Source organism: Portunus trituberculatus, chromosome 25, assembly GCF_017591435.1.
Source record: "Portunus trituberculatus isolate SZX2019 chromosome 25, ASM1759143v1, whole genome shotgun sequence".
Lineage (NCBI taxonomy): Eukaryota > Metazoa > Arthropoda > Malacostraca > Decapoda > Portunidae > Portunus > Portunus trituberculatus.
The window spans coordinates 11698265-11723264 of NC_059279.1; the positions used below are offsets into that span (position 1 = coordinate 11698265).

General features: G+C 38.9%; 3 protein-coding genes across 3 annotated transcripts in view; 1 reads left to right on the forward strand and 2 right to left on the reverse strand.

Moving 5' to 3' along the window:
- LOC123508944 (protein obstructor-E-like) overlaps positions 1-6823 on the reverse strand; it is a 10840-nt gene extending 4017 nt beyond the window's left edge. The window contains exon 1 of the mRNA XM_045262991.1: positions 6666-6823. Coding sequence (XP_045118926.1) covers positions 6666-6705 — 40 coding nt within the window. The 5' untranslated portion in view covers positions 6706-6823. The remainder of the gene's footprint in view (positions 1-6665) is intronic.
- Positions 6824-8626: 1803 nt separating this feature from the next.
- Positions 8627-25000, forward strand: part of LOC123508942 (cell wall protein DAN4-like) — a 57874-nt gene continuing 41500 nt past the window's right edge. The window contains exon 1 of the mRNA XM_045262986.1: positions 8627-9028. The gene's annotated coding sequence lies outside the window, so the exon portion shown is untranslated. The remainder of the gene's footprint in view (positions 9029-25000) is intronic.
- LOC123508940 (serine-rich adhesin for platelets-like) overlaps positions 16276-25000 on the reverse strand; it is a 19814-nt gene continuing 11089 nt past the window's right edge. The window contains 5 exon segments of the mRNA XM_045262973.1: positions 16276-17868; positions 18843-20176; positions 20376-20811; positions 21052-21461; positions 22377-22542. Coding sequence (XP_045118908.1) covers positions 17173-17868; positions 18843-20176; positions 20376-20811; positions 21052-21461; positions 22377-22542 — 3042 coding nt within the window. The 3' untranslated portion in view covers positions 16276-17172.

Genomic DNA, 25000 nt, shown 5'->3' on the forward strand with positions numbered 1-25000 from the left:
GCCTACGTCTCTCTCTCTCTCTCTCTCTCTCTCTCTCTCTCTCTCTCTCTCTCTCTCTCTCTCTCTCTCTCTCTCTCTCTCTCTCTCTCTCTCTCTCTCTCTCTCTCTCTCTCTCTCTCTCTCTCTCTCTCTCTCTCTCTCTCTCTCTCTGTGTGTGTGTGTGTGTGTGTATATATATGTATGTACTTATGTATGTATGACCTTGAATTCCCTTTCTTCCAACCTTCACCGGTCTCTCTCTCTCTCTCTCTCTCTCTCTCTCTCTCTCTCTCTCTCTCTCTCTCTCTCTCTCTCTCTCTCTCTCTCTCTCTCTCTCTCTCTCTCTCTCTCATACACGATACATCTCCAGTCCTCCTCTGAGAATACGAGTTTTTAATTAACAAAAAGTTGCACGACCTTGAAGAGTAGCCAACGAAGATGAAAGTAAAACGGGTATGGAAAGAGGCAGAGGTTGACGAAGGACTGAACTGAGCTGAGGTGGCATTGCGTCAAGGGAAAGGATCGACCGCCAGCTACTTGGAAAGTCCTCCGAAGTTTGTCCAGAAAGGTCAAAGCGTGATGTGTTTCGCTGCCTGAGGGGGGATTTAATGTAGAATGGGTGTGGCTCCTTCATTAACTTTACCAGCGACAGGTTTCAAGTTTTACTCAGACTTATCATTTGAGTGATAGCGGGTTCTGCCTAGCTTGTGTTGTGGAGGAAGGTTAGCGAATAATTTTTAAAAAACAAGACTGGCAGCAAAGGAGTAGGGATAGACGTTACAAAGCTGCCCGTTGTCTTATTCTAGTTTAGTAAACTTGTGTATGAATACCGAAGTAAAGTATAGTAAGCGTTATAGAGCTGTATTCAGAGCGCTTCGTTCTCTCACTGCCACTATTTTCCAAGGCCACATGAATCGTTATCCAGGTTCTCAAGACTTTCTTTTGATAATGTAGACATCTTAATCTGTCACTAGAACCGTAAAAAATAAATCTTTAAAAAGGTGTCTAAGTTCAATAAGTCTCTTGAAAGTAATGGAGGTGCGGCGGAGAAGTGTTTCAGAAGCGCTTTATACCTTCATTAGCAGTGAGAGGGTTGTGATAACAGATTGCAGTCAATGTTTTAATCTACCGAGTCACTTTGGCCCTCCATTTCACACTGTCATCATCAGCCTCAGTGACTCTGCTGGAGAACGAAGGCTTCTCAAACTTTCACCACTCATTTCTGTCTGTTGCGGAGGCCATTGTTGGTGGACTAAAGCTTCATCACGCCTTCTTTTCTGGCTTGAGGCGTCTTGGGTATTATTGTTTCTTTGGGAACAAATGTTTGATTTTGCAGCGGTTTTATATATGCCATTGTTTTTCAGTTGTATTTTTACTGTCAGACTTGTGTACAATGCATTTACTCCCAGCCACGGCAACGCACAAACCTCAGTCGACACCATTCAACAACAGCAATAGTAGGCATGCTATTTATGTTGGGTTAGGTATTGTGTATTTAGTTTAGGTTAGGCATTGCTAGGTTAGATTACTCGTAGTGTCCTTAAGAGGGGTTTGACAGGGGCGAAGGCCACCCATTAGGTTAGGTAATGCTATACGTCATTTAGGTTGGGTTAAGTTAGAGATTATCATACGTCATTTAAGTTAGATTTGGTATATGGTATGTTAGATTAGTGTCCTTAAGGGAGATGAGGCATCTAGTAAAGGGAAAGCCTACCCCCTCCACAACTGGTTAGGTTAGGTTAGGTTAGGTAAGGTAAGGTAATGTCCTGGGAAGTCTGGGAGATTGGCGTGGCTGGGACCTGGAAGTAAATGTGCCGTACGTCTAACAATAGAAATAAAGGCTTTGCAGCCACTTGATCATTTAAAATTAGATGGTCACTGAAATCTACTACAAAGGCAAAGGCAGTGTCGGAGTCTCTTATTTCGCATCGTGGACTGGCAGGCAGTGCCGTGACCCAGTAAAGTGCAAGGGTGGAGACTTGTCACATTTGCAATAACAGCATACTGAACTCTGTCACTTGGGCGGGGTCAGTGTTTGCAGCGAAGTGTAACCGCCAATGCTTGCGGCGTTGCTGCTGCTGCTGCTGATGCTGTGTGTGTGTGTGTGTGTGTGTGTGTGTGTGTGTGTGTGTGTGTGTGTGTGTGTGTGTGTGGAATCCATAGAGACCCATTTCCTGAAACACCCCTTCGCCGCACCTCCACTAGTTTCAAAAGACTCGTTGGAGTTACGATAGTTTTTAAGGTTGTTTCTATGATTCTGGTAACAGATAAACAAGATTTTTTACTTTATTAACAGAGGAAACTTTCGTGAGAACTCTACTAATCATCTCTGTGGTTCTTGACAATAATTGTAGTTAAAAAGCAAAGCGTTTATGAATACGGACCATTTTCCTGACCAATCACTTATGTTTATTAGTAGGGCAGTTTTCCAGTGCCATTAAAGGCACCACTGAGTCACTGAGAGGATAGTTAGTCTTGAATGAAATAATATTTTTGCGTCACTGGGAAAATACTAGCACACACAAGATGAATTATGCTTGCTGATGATTTCGTTGCTGGATTTTGATATTTAGACGCTGCTTTTCACATGAATGCAGGAGTCTCGGTAATTGAAAATGATACTCTTGGAGTGTATCAACCATGGAAGGATATTTTATTACTGATATCTTCTTCATTATTTACTTGATGAAATAGAAGGAGGGACTGTACACTGGGCTGAATTAGACTTCGCCAAATTATGACTGATTAATTTCTTGACTTTATTTTGTCGCAGAAATTGTCTGATGTTTGCCAGCCTATTACTGTCACCATTATTTGTTTCTTCCTGATCTTATCACGAGAGTTTGCTTGCTTGTTTGCTCGCTCGCTTGATTAATTGTTATCTACCAGAAGAAGAGTAATGGAAAGAAATAGGAGGCTGTTATTTATTTATTTATTTTTTTTTTTCAGTAGTGTGTCAACGGCTATTTTATGACGGGATATCTTCAATGCTTCACGTATTTCACCATCGGAAGACTTACCAGTAGTTTATATTTACTCTAGTGATGTCATATTCTGGATTTTTTATAGATAAGATTTCTATTTCTTCAAGCACGTAGCCTTTGAAAAAACAATTTATGTGAGGTTATATTTAACAAGGTATTTCCATCGTCATGCATGTTACGTAACGGATAGGCCTTACAGTATGTTTATAATTACTTCAACTTCATCATTGGTTTTACCGGAATGAAATGGAATATCTCGAGAAAGCACTAGATTGGTATGGAGAGGTCTGTTTTAATGCTTCGCCACACAAACGTTTCTATTTAGATCAGCGCATATTTATGATTATACCTTCTGCTTCCTCAACGGGATTATTTTCAAAGGCCACAGAGATGGTTAGTCGTGTTCTCAAGGTTTACTTTCTGTAGAATCCGTGTAGAATCCATGTTCATCAATCGCTAGAAGCATGAAACACCTTTAAAAGCTTCAATAACTTTTCCTGTATGCGAGAAAACGTTTCAAAATACGACCCTTTTCCTTTTACATATCCTGCGTTCATCAATCTAACGCATAAGTAGGTGGAGTCTTGCTGTCATTCACCCACACCTTTCACTTGTAAACTCTAGAAGTTCTACCTGATTCTGTTTTCCTCTTACTTTGACTTTACAAGAGAAGAGTTTCAATCTCATGGCCATCAAAGGGTGCGCGGTACACTAAGAGGCAAACCGTTATCGGTGAATGAGTGCACTGTACAACAGTCACAACGGTTCATATGCAAATGTATATCAGTAAAACTTCTGGAACGATCTCTCTCTCTCTCTCTCTCTCTCTCTCTCTCTCTCTCTCTCTCTCTCTCTCTCTCTCTCTCTCTCTCTCTCTCTCTGTTTCAACACATTGGTTTTAGGTCAGGTCACGTGGGCCAACTTGTCCTTTCTAAACCACGCTCACATTTTTTCTTCAGGTAAAGTGACGCCGGGAACCGATTTTCTCTCTCTCTCTCTCTCTCTCTCTCTCTCTCTCTCTCTCTCTCTGCTACCTACAATGATTAATCTATTACCTTTTACTGCGTTATATGTTGTAATTGTTATCACTGGTGTCGTGTTTTTTTAATTTCTGGTAAAGAAACTTAGAAAAGATATACGTGTCAACAAGTGACCTTCTGAAGCCAGTTTCCCGTAAAATATGAATAAACATTGGAGAAACGTAAAACTTAAACATTTGAGTTTTCAACGATTTTTCCTTGGCGAGTATGAATTAGATAGCAATATGTCGAATATATGAAAATATGTGTGTATGTGAATATATATATATATATATATATATATATATATATATATATATATATATATATATATATATATATATATATATATATATTATTTTACTGCACTGGAAGAGCCTTTTTTATAAAGTTATAAAAGATGGAGCAGTCAAAATCAGTATTAACAAGGAATATGATTGAAAAATGAGATGTTTAGTGTATAAGTAATATAAGAAATGACTAAAAGCAGGAAAACATAAAAAAAAGTCTGTTTTAGTATAGGCATAAAAGAAAGAAAACAAAGAAAATAAAGAGTAAAATACAGTAAATCTGTTAGCAATGATGAAACTAATCTTCTTTATCTAGTATGAAATAAGGAATTAGGATAGTTACACAGGAAACACGATAACAAGAAACAAGGATTTTATCTATGAAGCTGAAATCAAAGGAATCACAAGTGAAGGTGAATGAAGGCAGTCTTCCCGTTTGGCTCAGATTTCTCACGTATACGTATCTCTTGCCAACGTTTACACTTTCCCCGTACCCAAAGCTATCTTTTAAGATACAGATAATTCACTTCAGAAAGAGACGACCATAACAGCTATAGCTCCATGTTTTCAAACATTATGAATATTCAGGCAATATTGAAAAATTAGGTTCTTGTTTATTTCGTTAATAAAGTGCAATCCTTATTAAACTATGCTTAGAATAAAGAGAGCATCTTTAGAAACCCGATAACTTCCACTTGGTAAAAGTACTTGCTCTTGTCTCCAAAGTGTTTGAGGGTGTTGTCTTCAGTCCCTTATGTTCAAGCTTCAGAAAATGTTCGTAATATAAACAGACCTACAACGCCCTTCTTGCCACACAATGGTTGGCGTGGTGCTTCAAACCCATACAACACATCCAAGATGTGGAAAGAAAGAAGTGAAGTGTGTGTGTGTGTGTGTGTGTGTGTGTGTGTGTGTGTGTGTGTGTGTGTGTGTGTGTGTGTTCGTTTGTTCTGAAGCGGGATCAGGTTGTAACTTTACACTCACTTTCCTTTGTATTTGTCCCCCTCTATTTTTAATTCTCTCTCTCTCTCTCTCTCTCTCTCTCTCTCTCTCTCTCTCTCTCTCTCTCTCTCTCTCTCTCTCTCTCTCTCTCTCTCTCTCTCTCTCTCTCTTAAAATCTTATATATATATATATATATATATATATATATATATATATATATATATATATATATATATATATATATATATATATATATTTGTATGAGTGTGTGTGTGTGTGTGTGACATATGTATATATATCTTACTTTAGATTAGATTGGATAGCTCATCACAAACAGCCTAATAATGGTCATAAAATCCGTTATTGTTGGCTTTTCCTTTGTGTTCCTTTGTGTTTTTTCCTTCCTTCAAATGTTTTTTTCTCCATTTATGTCGTACGTCTCTGGTTGTTATTGTTCATTGATGTTTAATGTATGTCAAGAAGAAGACGTCACAGGGACACGAAGAGGACATGGGCTATAGCACTTAGAAACTCGTATGGGAAGTTGTTCCTTGCTGGGTGTGAGTGAAAGGGAAAGTGTTTACTCTGTCGTCTGACCCACACACCGTGTTTACCTTTCCTATCACTGATTAGAAGTACGGCAGGCGGGAGACTATTATGTTGATTAGTAAAAGTATTTTAATAGAGTTTTATTGTTACTATGATCGCTTTGTGGTCTTGTCGCATTAGTGTTGCGTTATGATCGGAATATTTGCTGTGAAACTGAATTGAACGGTAAATGATGGGGTGAAAATTTTCCATATACTGAAATTCTATCACCAGTTTTATGTAAAGAAAAGTTCTCGTTATATCAACATTATTTTGCTTCCAAATGAAAAAAAAAAAAAAACGGTGACCTCACAGAAGCCACCTTCCAGATGTTGGCAGAACAAGACGCGAGGCTCACAACAGGAAGCACATTTCCTTCCTCTGTTTGTTGAAGTCAGGAGGAATTCAAGTGCGTCTCTATTACTACGGTTGTTGTTGTGGTTATGGTGGTGGCGGTGGTCGTGGTGGTTATTATTGTTATTATTATTATTATTATTATTATTATTATTATTATTATTATTATTATTATTACTACTACTACTACTACAACTATTATCATACAGATTTTTCTATTTTTCTCTTGGATAAGAATTCAAAAGTTTATGACCATATTCTTTTGTCCTTTATCTCTTTACCTGTGTGTGTATGTGTGTGTGTGTGTGTGTGTGTGTGTGTGTGTGTGTGTGTGTGTGTGTGTGTGTGTGTGTGTGTGTGTGTGTGTGTGTAATATATATATATATATATATATATATATATATATATATATATATATATATATATATATATATATATATATATATATATATTCTCTATCCACTTATTCTCCCTCTCCTCATAGCTGTTCTACCGCTTAAATGCTTACCGAGGGCGAGGTGGGCGGCGAGCAGCAGTAGAGTCTTCATGGTGGAGATGGAGGCTGTTCACTGTCCAGGCGACGGGTAAGGACTGCGGAGTCCTGTGACCCGGCGCGGCCTCTTAGTAGTGAAGGGAAGAACATGGAGACGGGGATGGGAGGGGGTGGTGGCTGAAGGGAAGGAGGGAGGGAGAGAGGGATTTAGAGAGGAAGTGAAGGGGTAGAGAGAGAGAGAGAGAGAGAGAGAGAGAGAGTGTGTGTGTGTGTGTGTGTGTGTGTGTGTGTGTGTGTGTGTGTGTGTGTGTGTGTTAGGAGGTCGAGAGTTGACTGATGTTTTATGTATATGCGAATGAGAGAGAGAGAGAGAGAGAGAGAGAGAGAGAGAGAGAGAGAGAGAGAGAGAGAGAGAGAGAGAGAGAGAGAGAGAGAGAGAGAGAGAGAGAGAGAGAGAGAGAGAGAGAGAGAGAGAGAGAGAGAGAGAGAGAGAGAGAGAGAGAGAGAGAATGGTCAGAGTACTACGAGTAGTACATACATACCTGCTCGTCACCTTGGAGATACTTCCCTCCATTCTTCCCTCCGTCCCTCTCTCCTGTTTTTTTTTTTTCTTCTTCATTTCTTCTCTCCCTCCGTCCTTAAGTCCCTTCAAATCTGCCTCCTAGACTGGTCTCCACAAACAAGCATTACTCATCGTTAATCCTTTGCCTCTTTCCTTCTCGCCTCATCGTCTTACATTCATTCTGCTCAACAAAAGAAGCGCTCCCTGTTTGCCTTTATAACATGATCTGGCGGAACCTTCACACTTTAGTTGTACGTAAGTCCACTGCATAGCTAACACATCACCACCACAAGTATAAAAAAAAAAAGCCCGCGCAAACAAAAGTAGATTACACCTTTCTTCTCTCTATATATTTTAGTTACATAGAGTACACATTTTCCTCCTTTATAACTCATACTATTGGTGGTGGTTCTGTTTGTGTAGATCAGTGTTGTTCAGTTCAATAGCCTAGTTATGATCCAAAGGTCTGTTGCTACTTGATCTTTGCTTGTGTCTAATTGTATTCACTTGTAACATATTGTGCGACTCGTGGGCCTGTTGGCCTTTGTATTGTTTCGAGTCTCATTTTTATCATTAGCATTATCTTGGTTAATGATAGAGTGAAATTGCTAGTGGCGGTGATATTTTTGTTGCTGCGTCTGCGTTTTAATTTGGCTCAGTATATTTAGTGGCAGTGGCGATTAGACGTATGTTTGTCCAGTGATTAGTTGATTGACTGATTGTGTCATTACTTTTTTGTATTTGAAGCTCTTGGTAATTTTCCCAATCATGTATTATTATTATTATTATTATTATTATTATTATTATTATTATTATTATTATTAGCGGTGGTGATTTTGTAATGCTCGTGGTGATGATGGTTGTAGTCAAGATGCTGATGGTGGTAGTGATGATGGTGAAGTAGTGGTAGTGGTATTGGTGGTGGTGTGGTGGTGTTGACAATAGTTGCGTTGGTGGAGGTGTCTGTAGAGTGTGGTACTAGACTAGTGGTAGTAAAAGTGAACTGGTATTTGTTGGTGGTGATGAAACGGGTTATAGTAAAGGTGGTTGTGATGGTAGTGATGGTGGTGGTGGTAGTAATGGTGGCGGTGGTGGTGGTGGTGGTGGTGGTGGTGGCGGCGGCGGTGATGGTGGTGGTCAATTCTTATATAATTACATCATCACCAAATGTTTTACTTTTCTCACTCACAAAAAGAGATATGATGCAACGAAGACACACCTCAAGAAGAAGGAACTGCAGAAAAAAAGTGAATATAAGTAGGAAAGAAAACATTTAATAATACCTTACCACTAATTATTGACTTGCTTCCATTCCTGAGTCCACTTCAACACCACAGCGCCCACCAACATTACTAACCACCACCACCACCACCACCACATCACCACGATAATCCCTACCGACCGCCACCACCACCACCACCACCACGATAATCCCTACCGACCGCCACCACCACCACTACTATCATCCCTCTCAGCTACCACCACCATCACCACCATCACCGCCTTCGCCTCACCATAACCTTCACCGTTATCATCACCCCTATCTCGATTCCTAATGACCTCCACTTTAACACTCCACCACTACCACCACTACCACTACTACCACTACTACCACCACCTCACCTTCACCGTTACCATCACCTCTACCTGATTCATAGTGACCTCCACTCACCACACCACCACCACAACTACCATTCCGTAGAACGCATCCTCCTCCCTCAGGCAGCGGACGCAGCCCCTCACGCCCACGCCCGCCCCACCTCCCTCTTCAAGGTCACAGCGCTGCGCCATCTTCACCAGCGTTCATCTTCACACTGTAAGTTGACCTTTTGTTTTCCTGTTGTTCGTTTCTTCCAGCAGGTTTTCTCTTTGTTCGTGACGTGATTTTTTTTTAATAAATGATTTTTTTCTCCGCCTCTTTCGTAAGATTCTCTATTAATGACTAATCTATTAGTTTCCATGATGATGGCCTCCAGTGGGGTGATGCATTTATTGTACTGGAACAAGTATGTCATCTTCTGTCACTCCTACTTAATTATTTTCCCTTCCCATCTGTACAGCATTCTTGCATTAATCAGCTAGTCTGCTAAAACCTAATTTTTTAAGCTAATAATAACATAAGAAAATAAGCGTTTACCTGAGTACTAAAGACCATCAGTAGAGGATTTAGTTTTTTGGTAATTTTAGCTCAGACGATATAAAGTTTCATAACCACTCTAACGTGAGTTTGTTCCATTGTTTATATTTCATATCGAATATTACATGCTGTAATATATAATATATTATAATACGGGGCCAATCACCACCACTTTCATCACTGGAATACATCATCTTCACAACTCACTCTCTCTCACAAAGCTCTCTCTCTATCTATCTATATCTATAACTATCTATATCTATCTATTTCATCTATATCTATCTATCTATCTATATATCTATCTATATATATATATATATATATATATATATATATATATATATATATATATATATATATATATATATATATATATATATATATATATATATATATATATATATATATATATATATATACACCGTTTGTGAAATTGCCCATTTCATGAAATGGGCAAACCCAATTCATGAAATGAACCTAACCTAACCTAACCTAACCTAACCTAACCTATCCTAACCTAACCTAACTAACCTATATAATAATAACCTAAATAATATAACCTAACCTAACCCAATTCATGAAATGTGCAATGGAGAGGCCATTTCATGAAATGGTTAGTTAGGTTAGAGTAAGTTATTAGGTTAGGTTAGGTTCATTCATATATTGGGTTTGCCCATTTCATGAAATGGGCAATTCACATATATATATATATATATATATATATATATATATATATATATATATATATATATATATATATATATATATATATATATATATATATATATATATATATATATATATATATATATATATATATATATATATATATATATATATATATATATATATATATATCCTTTTTCTGACTTTTTCATCATCTGGTTGCTACTATAGTTACTCTCAAGCTTAAATTTACCAGTGCATATATCTAACTCCTCTGACTAGATGAAAAACCTTTTTTTTTTACTCAACTCCCAAAGTGGAGCACATCTTAATTAACTTTCTTCGCTTTTACGGAGATCTTCATTCTTGGATTCAATGTTCACTACCAGCGTTAGCCCTTCTCTCCCTTCACTGACCATTCTGGTGAACTAGGCTTTAACTTTCCTATCTTCTACGACATAGAGGGACTAGTGCAACACCCTGACCGTCGTAGAGATGCGCATGACATCTTGATTTTTTCCTAACCTTTATCTTCTTGTTTATATACTGTCATTGTCTTTTTTTTCGTTTTTTTTCTTTTATCTAAAAAAAAAAAAAAAAAATTGCACCTAAACGAAGACATCCTTATGACCTTTACACGCATCTTTGATAAGTTTGTTTACTTTGTTTTACTCTGATGGCACTACTATACCATCTCTTTTATTTCTGATCCAAACTCTCCGCTCAAATCCTGTGCTGAAAAAAAAAACTACCTCGGATGATATAGGGCTCTTCCCCTTTCTCTCTCTCTCTCTCTCTCTCTCTCTCTCTCTCTCTCTCTCTCTCTCTCTCTCTCTCTCTCTCTCTCTCTCTCTCTCTCTCTTTCAACCTCTGAGTATACATGCTACTCATTATGATCTTTTGCTATGATTTTTTCTATGCCGTCGGTGGCCTTAACCCTTGGACGACTTATGGACCTGATGACTTCTGATCTTTCTAGAATTTTTGAGTGGAACAGAATAAACTCAGTATTGATAAAATGTCTCAAAAACTCAATTCCTCTATCTACCTACCTCACAACCTCTCAGATAACTATATCCTCTTCCTCAAAGACATTCATTTGTCTGCCTCTTCTACACTGAATATCCTTGGTATGTCAGTCACTTATGATATATGCTGGAAACTTTACAAATCAGCTTTTACTAAAACAGCTTCCATGAAGCTAGGTGTTCTGAGTCATCTCCTCCAGTTTTCTCACCTCCTCTGCCCCAAATTTCTAACTCATTTCTTGGTTCTTATCCGTCCAGATGTGGAGTATGCTTCACATGTATGGATGGGCTCCATTCATACTGATGTTTTAGGCAGGGTGGAATCAAAAGTTTTTCTCGTCTTATCAACTCTCCTCAAACTGATTGTCTTCAGCCTTTCTTTCTCTTCACCATAATGTTGCATTTCTTGCTATCGTCTGCCTTTACTGTCATGCTAACCGCTCTTTTGATTTTGCTAACAACTTGCCTCCTCTCCTCACTTGGTCTCCCTGCAGAAGACTTTCTTCGTTTTCCTCTCACGCCTATTCTGTCCACCTCTCACACAAGAGTTAAACAGTATTCTCAATCATCCATACCTTTCTCTGGTAAACTCCCTACCTGCTTCTGTTTTTCCTCCTTTCTATTACTTAAACTCTTTCACGGGTGAAATTTCAGGATACTTATCCTTTGCCATTTAATCTTTCTATTTGGCAGTGCGCTGGAAACAACTATTTAAGTAAGATTTTTTTTTATATATATATATATATATATATATATATATATATATATATATATATATATATATATATATATATATATATATATATATATATATATATATATATATATATATATATATATATATATATATATATATATATATATATATATATATATATATATATATATATATATATATATATATATATATATATATATATATATATATATATATATATATATATATATATATACACACACACACACACACACACGGCCCGGTAGCTCAGTGGTTAGAGCGCTGGCTTCACAAGCCAGAGGACCGTTCGATTCCCGGCCGGGTGGAGATATTTTGTGTCTCCTTCACGTGTAGCCCTGTTCACCTAGCAGTGAGTAGGTACGGGATGTAAATCGAGGAGTTGTGACCTTGTTGTCCCGGTGTGTGGTGTGTGCCTGGTCTCAGACCTATCCCAAGATCGGAAATAATGAGCTCTGAGCTCGTTCCGTAGGGTAACGTCTGGCTGTCTCGTCAGAGACTGCAGCAGATCAAACACACACACACACACACACACACACACACACACACACACGTGTATAAATGTATAGATTTATCAGTGGACCGTTACCTACTGTAACTTGTGAGCCAGCGGTTTACCGATTACTAAAGTTGTCCTTGGTGTAAAATGCGCCCTCTTGTGGTGCTGCATTTCCTGTTGGGGCAACAGGGATGCGACATTCCATTACTTCTCTATGACATGCTCTCTTTTCCCATTGTGGTGCCTCTCGGACAACTGTGGATCCTTGTTCTTTCATTGTTGATTTTATTTATTTATTTATTTACTTGGTGAGGAAGAGTTGTGATCTCTTAAGGTCACTGTAGATTGTTGTCACTTTATATTCATTCATTTACTATTTATCAATCCATGTATCATTTGTGTTTCCCTTTTGTGCTGAAGGAAAGAGAGAAAGAAGATGAAAAAAGAAAAAGAAAGAGAAGGAAATAGCGAGAGGAAGAGGCAGTTTGAGGAAGAGAAGAGGACAAGAGAACAAGGAAAAAAAGAAGGATGAGAGAGAGAGAGAGAGAGAGAGAGAGAGAGAGAGAGAGAGAGAGAGAGAGAGAGAGAGAGAGAGAGAGAGAGAGAGAGAGAGTGAATGGGAGTAAAGATGAAAGTGAGGTGACGGGAGAAAAAGAAAGAAAAACGAGAGAAGATCGGTGAGTGGGGAAAGGAAAATGAGTGGGGGAGAAAAGGAGGTGAGAGGAGGAGAAAGGAAGAGGAGAAGAGGAGAAAGAAAGGTGTGAGGAGGAGAAAGGAAGATGAGAGGAATGTCTGGGAGTTCAAAATAAAAAATAAAATAAATACAACTTCATGTCCTTGGATGACCGGATCTTCTGATCTCTCTCTCTCTCTCTCTCTCTCTCTCTCTCTCTCTCTCTCTCTCTCTCTCTCTCTCTCTCTCTCTCTCTCTCTCTCTCTCTCTCTCTCTCTCTGTGTGTGTGTGTGTGTGTGTGTGTGTGTGTGTGTGTGTGTGTGTGTGTGTGTGTGTCTAGTTAGTAGTCAGTCAGTCAGTCAGTCAGTCAGTCTGTCTCTGTCTGTCTGTCTGTCTGTCTGTCTGTCTGTCTGTCTGTCTTTCTTTCTTTCTTTCTTTCTTGCTGTCTATCTGTATCTCTGTCTTTCCTCCTGTTTGTCTATATGTCTGTGTCTTTCTTTCTGTCTGTCTCTATATATTTGCTTATCTGCCTCTCTCTCTCTCTCTCTCTCTCTCTCTCTCTCTCTCTCTCTCTCTCTCTCTCTCTCTCTCTCTCTCTCTCTCTCTCTCTCTCTCTCTCTCTCTCTCTCTCTCTCTCTCTCTCTCTCTCTCTCTCTCTCTCTCTCTCTCTCTCTCTCTCTCTCTCTCTCTCTCTCTCTCTCTCTCTCTCTCTCTCTCTCTCTCTCTCTCTCTCTCTCTCTCTCTCTCTCTCTCTCTCTCTCTCTCTCTCTCTCACCTCACACACACACACACACACACACACACACACACACACACACACACACACACACACACACACACACACACACGTACACAAAAAATAAAGATGTGTTTTTTTCTAACCATTACTGAAGAGGCTTTCCAAGGACAGCTGGTAAGGAAGACGACAGAGGAGAGGGAGAGAAGGAAGAGAGGCAGGAAGGGAGGGAGAGGTTGAAAATTTAAGGGTCCCGTAATAAAATGAGGAAGTTCCGTGATTCTCTTCTGTGTTGCATATTGTACATTCTACCTGAGTCCTCGCAGCAGTCTTCCTGGGACATGCTTTCTGACACGCTGGATTAACTAAGGTATAGAGATGTGTGTGTAATGAAGAGAGATGATTGGTCAAATATAGAGGTTTCGTTATTTGAATGTCTCCTCTCTCTCTCTCTCTCTCTCTCTCTCTCTCTCTCTCTCTCTCTCTCTCTCTCTCTCTCTCTCTCTCTCTCTCTCTCTCTCTCTCTCTCTCTCTCTCTCTCTCTCTCTCTCTCTCTCTCTCTCTCTCTCTCTCTCTCAATTGCCAACACTATCACTATCATCACTCCTTCTCCCTCTCAATAATACTTGTCTTATTTTCATACACAGACTCTCTCCCCTTCACACACACAGTAGATTTGGTGACAAAGAATTCGGGAATTTTCTGTGCAATATAAAATGTATTTGGATATGTTTATTCTAACACATTATAGAATATTGTATGAAACATGCACGGTAATGTTAGAAGACAAATATAGAAATAAGGTTTCAAGAAATTAACAATGCTGAATAAAGAAAAACAAATACCCAAATAAAATTATTAGCAAACCAAGGATTATCGGTGGAAAGTCTTTATTATTAAACTTTTATTTTGCTAAATGACTATCCTGTATATAAGTAGATATTATTTCAATGCATTTTGAACTTCAAAAGACTTACTTGCTGTGTTCCTTGCAGTCTTGGTGGTAAACGTCTATCATGTTCAGGAAGACCCTGTTCTGTACATTGTGGTGGCATAACAGTTTTTATAAACTTTAGAGATTTAGAGAGAGAGAGAGAGAGAGAGAGAGAGAGAGAGAGAGAGAGAGAGAGAGAGAGAGAGAGAGAGAGAGAGAGAGAGAGAGAGAGAGAGAGAGAGAGTCTGTTGCTGAAGGTCAGAAATGCCGTGATGTGGTGTCTGTCTGACCTCTTGGCTCATATTTTACTTTTCTCCCTGCAATATGTCTTGCCTTCTTTCCGGTTTCTGCTTCTCGTCTTTGTTGTAAATGTGGCACGTGTGGTTTAAAATGACATATATTCTTCTATATATTCTTTCTTTCTTCCTTTTTGTTTGTTTGTTTATTTGTTTGTTTCCTTCTGTCTGTCTCTCTGGCTGGCTAATTTGCTCTATGAACAGACACTATATTGCCCAGATTTTGTTGTTAATATTGCTTTTGTTCCATGGAAAAACATCAAAGTAGATTCAGTATCCAGCGCAGTGCCACAGGTGTCGATTTAAGTACCTGTTCCTTTTTAGTGAATATAAAACGAAACAGATGATGATGAGGTCGTTATCGAAGTTTTCTGAATAGCGAATATCGTAATCTCTAACGAACAAGTTAGAATCCAGAGCAATCGAAACAAGTTATCAGAGTGGGGACGGGGGGAGGTATTCAACTTAAAAGTCTAGATAGCGAAACTGATTCAGTCGCAACCTAAAACCCAATCAACGAATTTCAGAAGTTGTAAAGAAAGCGAACTAAGTAACTGGCCTAATCGGCAGATAATATTTTGATATTGTGCTGAAGATGAACCAGACATAGATAAGACATGGGTAAATTCAAGTTCAGCCTAGACTAGAGTAACAGGAATTATACCAAGTCTAAGAAACAAATCATACGTAGAACGATTTGAAAAATTAAACCTATTCCTATTAACATTGATGATTCTAAGAGGCGATTTAATACAAATGTTTGAAATTATCAGAGGCATTAATAACATGGACTGCAGTTTGTATTTCGCGATTGTTTTCAAATTGCACGTATGGAAACTGTTGCAAAATTGTTGTAAAATTCTGAAGTTCTCTTAAATAAAGAAAAAAAAGTATCGTCAATCTATGGAATGAGTTTCCATGAGACATGATAGACTGCAATACTATAGAGACTTAAACGCCTTCTTAATGAATAATTTGTCTCAAATTGGTTACATGATAACTTACTTGCCTCCAGAAAATTGCAACATTTTATTTCATTCATTTCCATTTTGCTTATAAAATTTACTTGGGTATTTACTTCTCTCACCTCATAATGTGTTTATTTCCGACCTGTGTCTTGTACGGCTTGTAATGGAGGAAACGGAAGGTGGGGAGAGAGCCTTTTGCTTTGCTGTTATTTATTTCTACAGTCATCTTACTAGTCCTTGGTCAGTTCACTTTGTGAGGACAACAAGGTCTGATGTGGCCTGTGTAATTTATGTAGCAATCTCTCTCTCTCTCTCTCTCTCTCTCTCTCTCTCTCTCTCTCTCTCTCTCTCTCTCTCTCTCCTGTACAGCGGAATATTGAAAGTCGTTTCTACAAACGCGTAACAAACTTTTATTACTTACTTTCTTAGCACAAACTTTAAAAAAAACTTAATTACTAAGGGTCGGTCTTAGTACGTACATAGTTATACTTTAATATAACTTAACAAACTGTTCACAATGACAATTCAATATTAATTGCATTAATAGTAGTGATATAAAATAGTACTGTTTTGTGTATTGCTGTCTTTATTAAAAGCCTCTCATTCCCGTTTTTACTCTTATTAACCCCTTGACTAACTACTCTGATGTTATAAAATTTGAGTAATTATTTTAATTAGCAAAAATTATAAGCATCAGCAAACTGGACTACTCATCAGTCCATCACTTCTCTTGATGCCAGAGGTGTCTCTCAGAATTATACTTAAAACTTTCTACTTTCTCGCATCCCCATTCTTTTCACTTCTCTAATCAAAAAGCTGATTAGTATTCTCAGTCCCTTTTTATAGTTAACTGTGGTACTCCCTCCCTGCATATTTGTTTCTTCCTTTATATGACTTGAACTCTTTGAAAAGAGATAATTCAAGAAACTTATCCTTCAATTCTGGATGATTCTTTTTGACTTCTCTGTAGTGGGTTGCACTCTCATTGGGCCTTTCTATGCATATTTTGGGTAGTGCTCGTCTTACATAAAAGAAACCCTCTTCACCAGACCATATACTGCCATTAAGCTTGGGTTGAGGCCATAGCAGTCAAAGGGTTAAATAAGTGAGGTAATTGTCAAAACTGGTAGACACCCTTACCTGGTCTTGTAGCCTTTCTTGTGCGGAGACATAGTATTATTAGAGTTACGTTTTGGTATTCACGACCTTGATTAATACAATAGAAAATTCTCTCTCTCTCTCTCTCTCTCTCTCTCTCTCTCTCTCTCTCTCTCTCTCTCTCCTCTTTCAAGTAGGTGTTATTTGTCCAGAAAAACCTGATTCCGGGGAGGTGGAACAGGAAGAGAGAGAGAGAAAGGAGGAAGCTGAGTGAGAAGTGAGGGAAGGTGAGAGAAAGGAGGAAAAGGGGGACTTCGTTACTGCCGAGGAGGAGGAGGTAGATGAAGAAGAGGACGATGAGGAGGATGTGGCAGATGAGGAAAAGGACGATGAGGAGGTTGGGAACTGGAAGGAGGAAAAGGACTGAGAGAGTGAGGTAGAGATGGGCAACGAATTTTCAGATGAATAAAAAGATGAGAGAGGAGATGATGAGGCCGTGGAGGAATATGGGAAGCAAGAAGAGGAAGAGGAAGAAGCACCTGAAAAGGAGGAAGATGACCTTGGGGAGGGAGGAGAGGAGGAGGAAGAGGAGGATGCGTTAGGGGTCTGAAAGTAACAGTGGGAGGTCATTTGGAGCCCAGAGGTCGTGGGAACACTTCTTGGCCTCCAGAACGGGCTCGCCAGGTCTGTCCTCCTCGCAGACCTCCTAAAACCACGCTTATAGGAAGAGGAGGACGAGGAGGACGAGGAAAAGGAAGAGGATGACGACGATGAATTGGAGGATGATGATGCTGTGAGACTGAACAGGGAAGTGAGACCGATGCGTGGCTTGCGTTGTCCGGCCGATGACAGGCGAGGGGTGACGCTGCCCTCCGCGGGGATTATCTGAAATGGAAAGGAAAGAAGAGAAGAGAACAATAAGAGAAACATCACACTGGCAAGAAGCTAAATCCGAACTTGCAGATGTAAACAATAAGAGAAACATCACACTGGCAAGAAGCTAAATCCGAACTTGCAGATGTAACGACAGGCGATCAACGTTATATACGTTTTTATATTCCATAAGTGTAAGGAAGTGTAAGTAAGAGCTGGTAGTACAAAGGAAAAAAAAAGTTTAATTGTAAGTCCCTCAATAATGGTGCTATTCTTACACATTATGCTGCGTCTAGTTTACCTTCATTGACTGTTTACCTTACTTACAGAGTTTTATTTGATATGTTTGTATAAGTTGTTTGATTTATTTCACATGATTAAAAGGCAGAATAAGGAATACAAGGCAATAGAAAATCAATGAGTTGAATAAAAAAAATCTATAAAATTCATTCCATTTACCACAGCAGTGTAATGTGCAGCGTTCTGACTGAAAGATTCCCAGTGACAAGAGAGCAGTATCAGGTTAGCTCAGATAATTTTTATGTTAATAAGACTAAGCAAGTGTAAAAGCAAACTGAAGGGGTTTTAGGTCACTTAAACCTACCACCTCATGTAAGTTGTGACAAAAGGCAGATTTGATTGTAATGAAGGGCTCGCTTTGTTCTCTCATAGGGACCGTCTCAAGGGTCACAGACATAATTAGTCAAATTTTCATGAGGCCTTTCATACTGGAAATACATAATCCTTGCTAAACTGTCACTAGAATCATGAAAATATACTTGCAATCTATAATCACATAATTATGAAATTTGTCAGTAAAAAAGCCGTATTTTTTTTTTTTTTTTTTTTTTTTAGAATACGAGCCCAAAAATCTTAAAACAAATTGAGTAGCTAAAGTAATATAGTAGTAAACCTACCTTATCAAAAATCACAAAGAAAACGTCTTTTTTTGTACCATGTGAATACACACGAACTTAAAAACTTACCATAGGATCCAGTATTGTTGCAAGCTGTGCTGATATTGGCGATCTATAACTTCTTTTGATGCTCGCTAGACTTGTGTTGTATGGGTGGTGTTGGTGCAATCTGTTGCTACTATTGCTGCTACTACTGTTTTGTTTTGTTGCTGGATGCAGTTTATCGGTCAAGGAGACGTATGATGTTTTGTCTCTTTGCGCACTGTTATGTTTACTTGCCTCGTCTCCACCGTGATCAAGAAGCAGAGGAAACGAGGTTGCAGCGTTCTCCGTCTCCGTGTTCATATCTGGCGTGAATTTTTCCTCTTGGCAAGCCACTTTAGCAACTTGATGTTCTGCTTCTTTTTGAGTAAAGGCGCTGCAATTGTCGGTTGTGGTCGTGTCGGCGTTATGAAGGAAAGGTTTTGATGTGTTGGTGGCTGGGATACAAGTGATATCATCAGCTACATCCTCGACTTTTGGTTGAGATCCTCTTTGAGTGAGAAGAACAATGCTTTCGTCCACTTTTATATTTTTTTCCTGCACTGCCTTCACTTTATGGTGGTCCCAAGATGTGATTTTCATGCTGTTCACGGTATTCAGTCTCACAGTTGCTCCTGGTGGATGTAGGAGGCGTGAAAGCTGCTTTGTGTTGACGTCCTGATCCATGGCCTTGGGGATTAGCGCTCTCCTTTTACTCTGGTCCCCTGAAAGTTCCTCTTCAATTGAAACCCCTTTATTATTTTTAGTCAAATTTGAGGGGTCCCTCAAAGTACAAGAGGCATCCTTGGTCTTGGTGGCACTTGGCTTGATTTCCTCTTCCTCAGTTATGGCTGGAAATTTAGACTTGCTGCTGGTGAAAGGGGATGAAATGTCTTTTATAAAATGCTGTTTGAGTCTCGTGTCTTGTTCCGTGGCATTCTTGAGTATTTTGCTGGTCTCCGGGACAAGGATCAGGCGGAAATCCGGGCGCGGGACCGAGTTAGTTAGTGGGGTGGAGGTGACGGGAGATGACTGGGATGCACATACACTCATGTCAGGCAGTTTGGGCGGGTCTACCCTGACTGGCTTCCTCGGGGCGTCCTTGAAGTCATTATTACGTAGGAGTCGGCAGTACGGAAGGGGCCACTGAAGGAATTGGGGAGGGATTAGCGTGCCCGGAGGATCGGATGATGTCGCTGAGAGCGTGGAACATTCTGTCTCAGGCGTTGTTCGAAGTTCCTCATAGACCTTATCTTTCTTTTCCCGTCGTAAAGGCACTGGGTCATCATACACATGAGGCTCCCTCCGTGGTGCCGTCCCCAGGAACTCGTAGCGCGCTGTTGGCTTACGGATCTGCTTCGTTAGGGAGCCATTCCCCTTGCCTGTGTGACGAGAGAGGAGACAGGAATTTGATTATGCTCAAGATTACTGGGACATGCTGAGTGCCCTCATCCTTGTCAGTGACAAGGAAAAGAGGAGCAGCTTTGATGTTATTGTGATTATCAGGTTGAGGTCATTACCTGCCAGCTACATTAGTGTGCTCCCTTTAAAACATAGGGGCCCCATACCTGCAAAACTCACCTGAGCGCCGCAGGTGCACCTTGAGGCGGCGGCCAGGTGAGGGGGGAGGGGCAGCGTGGTAGTCGTCGTCGTCGTCTTGGTCAGCAGAATGTCGCACCGGGACGGTAATGTGACGGCTGAGCAAGCCTGCCACCACACCTACCACTATGCCCACAACCGTGACCACAGCCACCACGGCCACCAGGGAAGGGTACAAACTGTCGAAGGGACCTTCCTTGGTAGTGTCCTTCGTGGAGTGGCCGTTCATGCTACTGGAGGTAGACACAGTCACGTTGGAGGGTGTGGTGGAGGCCTGCAACTTGACCCTCATGCTGTTACCATACGTGTTGGCAGACCACAGGATGAGGCTGTATGCAGTGGCAGGCTGCAGTCCCGGTACTGTCACCTCGGAAGTTGCACTGCTTGCGTTATTTACACGCCGCCCTTCGAAGGACACCTGCATGAGGAGAAAAACAATTGATTTTCTCACTTGGTAGCATGAAGATCGGTGAAGGTTACTGACTCACTGTGGAATTACAGTGTTACAACTGATGGTGATCATGATAATAAATTTGACAGAAACTACCAATACAATCCCATCCAAACGCCTCACCAACACAAACATTCAGCAAGAAGGCAGCATGGAAGGGCAATTCCTACCACCACCGACCAGCCAACACGCCCGTTCGGCACTCACCCACGCGTGGAATGTCTGAGGCAGCCCTCCGTCATGGGCGGCGATGCAGGATACAGTGAGGGAGGATGGTGTCCTTCGTGAGACACGGCATCTCTCGGGGGCGTCTGGTGTGTCGGCGGGCACCAAGCGGGCCACACAGGGAGCCTTCTGCCGGCGGCCTTTGCGGGTGTGGGCCCAGCAAATAAGCTCCCCATAGTCCTCTGTTGCCCGCGGTGTGTAGATTATCCAGGAGGTGGTGCCCTGCCAGTTGATTCTGTCCTGGGGAACCTGCAAGCGGCCGAGATATGTGCGCAAGGCCCAGGAAAAACCTGATGGAGATGGGAAAGACGAAACCTGGCACGTGACGTTGAGTGAGTGGTGGCGGGGCACGCCGAGCACTAAGGGTGTGGACCGCTTGCACGTGGGGCCGTCTGTAGGTGCGAAAATGAAACAAGTTAGTCAAGTGCGGGAAGATGTTTGGTATAATACATATATTTATAAATTTCTTTTTATTCCTTTATTCCCGCTCTCTCTCCCTCTTTTATCTAAAAATATGTTGCCTAAAAAGCATTGCTTTATATGAAGTAGGTGTAGTTATACATGTTGGAAGTTCTATGTATATATATCTACCTATCTATCTATCTATCTATCTATCTATCTATCTATCTATATATATATATATATATATATATATATATATATATATATATATATATATATATATATATATATATATATATATATATATATATATATATATATATATATATATATATATATATATATATATATATATATATATATATATATATATATATATATATATATATATATATATATATATATATATATATATATATATATATATATATATATATATATATATATATATATATATATATATATATATATATATATATATATATATATATATATATATATATATATATATATATATATATATATATATATATATATATATATATATATATATATATATATATATATATATATATATATATATATATATATATATATATATATATATATATATATATATATATATATATATATATATATATATATATATATATATATATATATATATATATATATATATATATATATATATATATATATATATATATATATATATATATATATATATATATATATATATATATATATATATATATATATATATATATATATATATATATATATATATATATATATATATATATATATATATATATATATATATATTATTGTATTTGTATAACTAATTATTATAAATAAATGCTTCAAATGTTTCAGATGTTTCTCTCCTTCCTTCCACTACTCACGATTGACCCTCAGCTTGATGGGATTGCTGCGAGAAGAACCCTCAGAGTTGTGAGCCGTGCAGGTGTAATCTCCAGCATCCTCCGGGGTGGCCTTCTGCACCACGATGCTCATGTTGCCCATCACCATGTCCTCGGAGCTGTCAGTCTCCAGGCTTAGAGGCGTTCCCTGACAGGGAGATAGAGGGAGTCATGTTGCAGTGGTGGGAAGCATTATAACAAGGGTGGTAAGCAAAATTCTCAGTATCCGTAATTGAAATAGAAGATATAATGGAAAAAAATTGATTCACACTTGAAAATTGAATAGATTCAAGAAGGTTCTCATATAGAGTGGTATAAGAATGGAATCAGGTTGTTAGTGTTGAGTTATAAGGAAGCTTTAAAAGAAAATTAAACAAATTTATGAATGGGGATAATAGGTGGAAATATATAGGTTGGCGTGTTTCATACAGGCACTGCAATGGGTAGCCCTGATGGCTTTTTGCAGCTTTCCTTATTTTCATATATTCCTATATAAGCCATCAGGCCTACTCGTGGCAGTCCATGTACGAAGCATGGCCCCACTAATTACTTGTACCCCACTCAAATTTAGGACCGTTTATTATAAAAGTCACTTCTGCGGAAGCACACCTTTCTATCTCTCCCTTATCTTTTAAACCTTCCTAATAACTTCTGATGGAATACTTTTTTAGATGGTTTACTAAAGTAAAGGTATTAGGATGTTATAACTATCCTATTATCTGTCACATCGTAAGTTTTACTGTAAAAACTCAACAAGTTCGTAAGGAAAGACTTTCCATTCGTGAAACCACGCATACTGCGATTTGAGTTATTAAGTTATGTTTATCAAAAAGCTCCCTAATGCTTCTCGCGATTATTGGCTCTATTATTTTACCTACATATTTTGAAGTTAACATATCAGGCCTATAGTTACACGTTAACGTTTTATCTCATTTCTTAAAGATAGGTACTACATTCGCTTGCCTTCATATATCGATACCTCCTCTGAATCTATCAGTTTTCTGAAGATGATAACTACCTCTTCACTGATAATCTCTTTGCATTCAATAAGTACTCTGGGATATTCTTCTTCTGGTTATGGTGACTTAAGTTTGTTCGGCCTATTCATCTTTTGTTTCACTATCTACTTAATCATGGAAATATCAATCAACTCATTCCCTTCTGCTCTAAAATTCTGTCCACTATACGGCATTCCTTACATGTTTTCTGAATGAAAACTGTTAAAGAAAACTCCATGCTTCAGAATTTTACTCATATACTCCGGTTATTTCTCATCTTCTACACTCCAAGCTCACACATCATTTCAACTCCCTCACCTTGCTTGATCTCCCTAACCTCTGTCTAGGATCTCACCTGCCCATCATTCTCCATCTGTTGCCAGTCAACCCATTTTTAAATCTCTCATAATCTGCTCTCCTAAAGTGAGGTGTCTTAATCTTACTACTGTTTTTGCTTATAAAAAACTTCCTTCCATTTACCTAATTTGACAATGGCCACTGTTTCTTGCCACGTGAGGTGCCACATCCCTGGATCTATTTTGGGGCATTGTTATTCTTATATAGATTTATGATTTGGATAGTGGAATTTGTAGTAATATTTGTAAATTTGCGGTTGACACGAAGATAGGTAGATTAATTAAGGGATTGACTGAAATGTGATTGTGGTGATGTGATGGTGCTGATAGTGAGGTTAACTGTGGTGATGATGATAGTAGCAGTTAATGATGATGAAGATGGTGGTGGTGGTGATAGAGAATGGTGAATATAATAATGATGGTAGTAGTGAATGGTAATAAGGATGGTGACTGTGGTGATGATGGTAGTGGTGGTAGTAGTAAATGGTGATGGTGGTGGTGGTGGTGGTGATTGAGGCTGTGGTGAACGTAGTTGGGCGCGATAATGAAAAAAAGATCACGGTAAACAATAAACCGATAACGATAATCTTGTCGGCAATAACCGAGAACTTGACTGAATTTATCGTCCTATAACCGATAAATTGATAAATAAGAAATTCCGATACTATCGATAACGATATTTATATTATAAAGTAAGAAAACTAATTAATGAAAATATCTGTTTTTACCTTTATCATAGAAAACAGAAAAATCTGTGAAAAATCTTCATATTTAATGTTTATTATGTCTTCACTAATGAAAAAAAAAAAACGTTTTAAGTAAAAATACTACATTTGATTTTGAAAGTTCAAAACTTCTACGTTCTCATTTTTCCAAAACTGAAAATATCGATCATCGCCAGTTTGTAACAAAAAGTATTAGCGATACCGATGAATCCATAACGTGTAAAAAGTAATTTTCGGATAACCGATAACTGGACATTGTTATGGTGATAAATTCTGACGATAATTTATTGCGCCTACCTATGCTGGTGAATGTGGTGGTGATGTTAATAGTGAATGGTGGTAGTTATGGTGGTGATGGTCGTGACTAGTGAAGACGGTGACTGTGGTGATGATAGTAATGATGGTGGTGATGAAGAAAGACGTGTCTGTTTGTAACTGACTGAAAAAAAAAAAAACCTACACTCCATCTTCCTGTTTCGTACTTGTTTGCTGTCTTCCTTCCTTACTTCATTTACAGTTACAAGCAG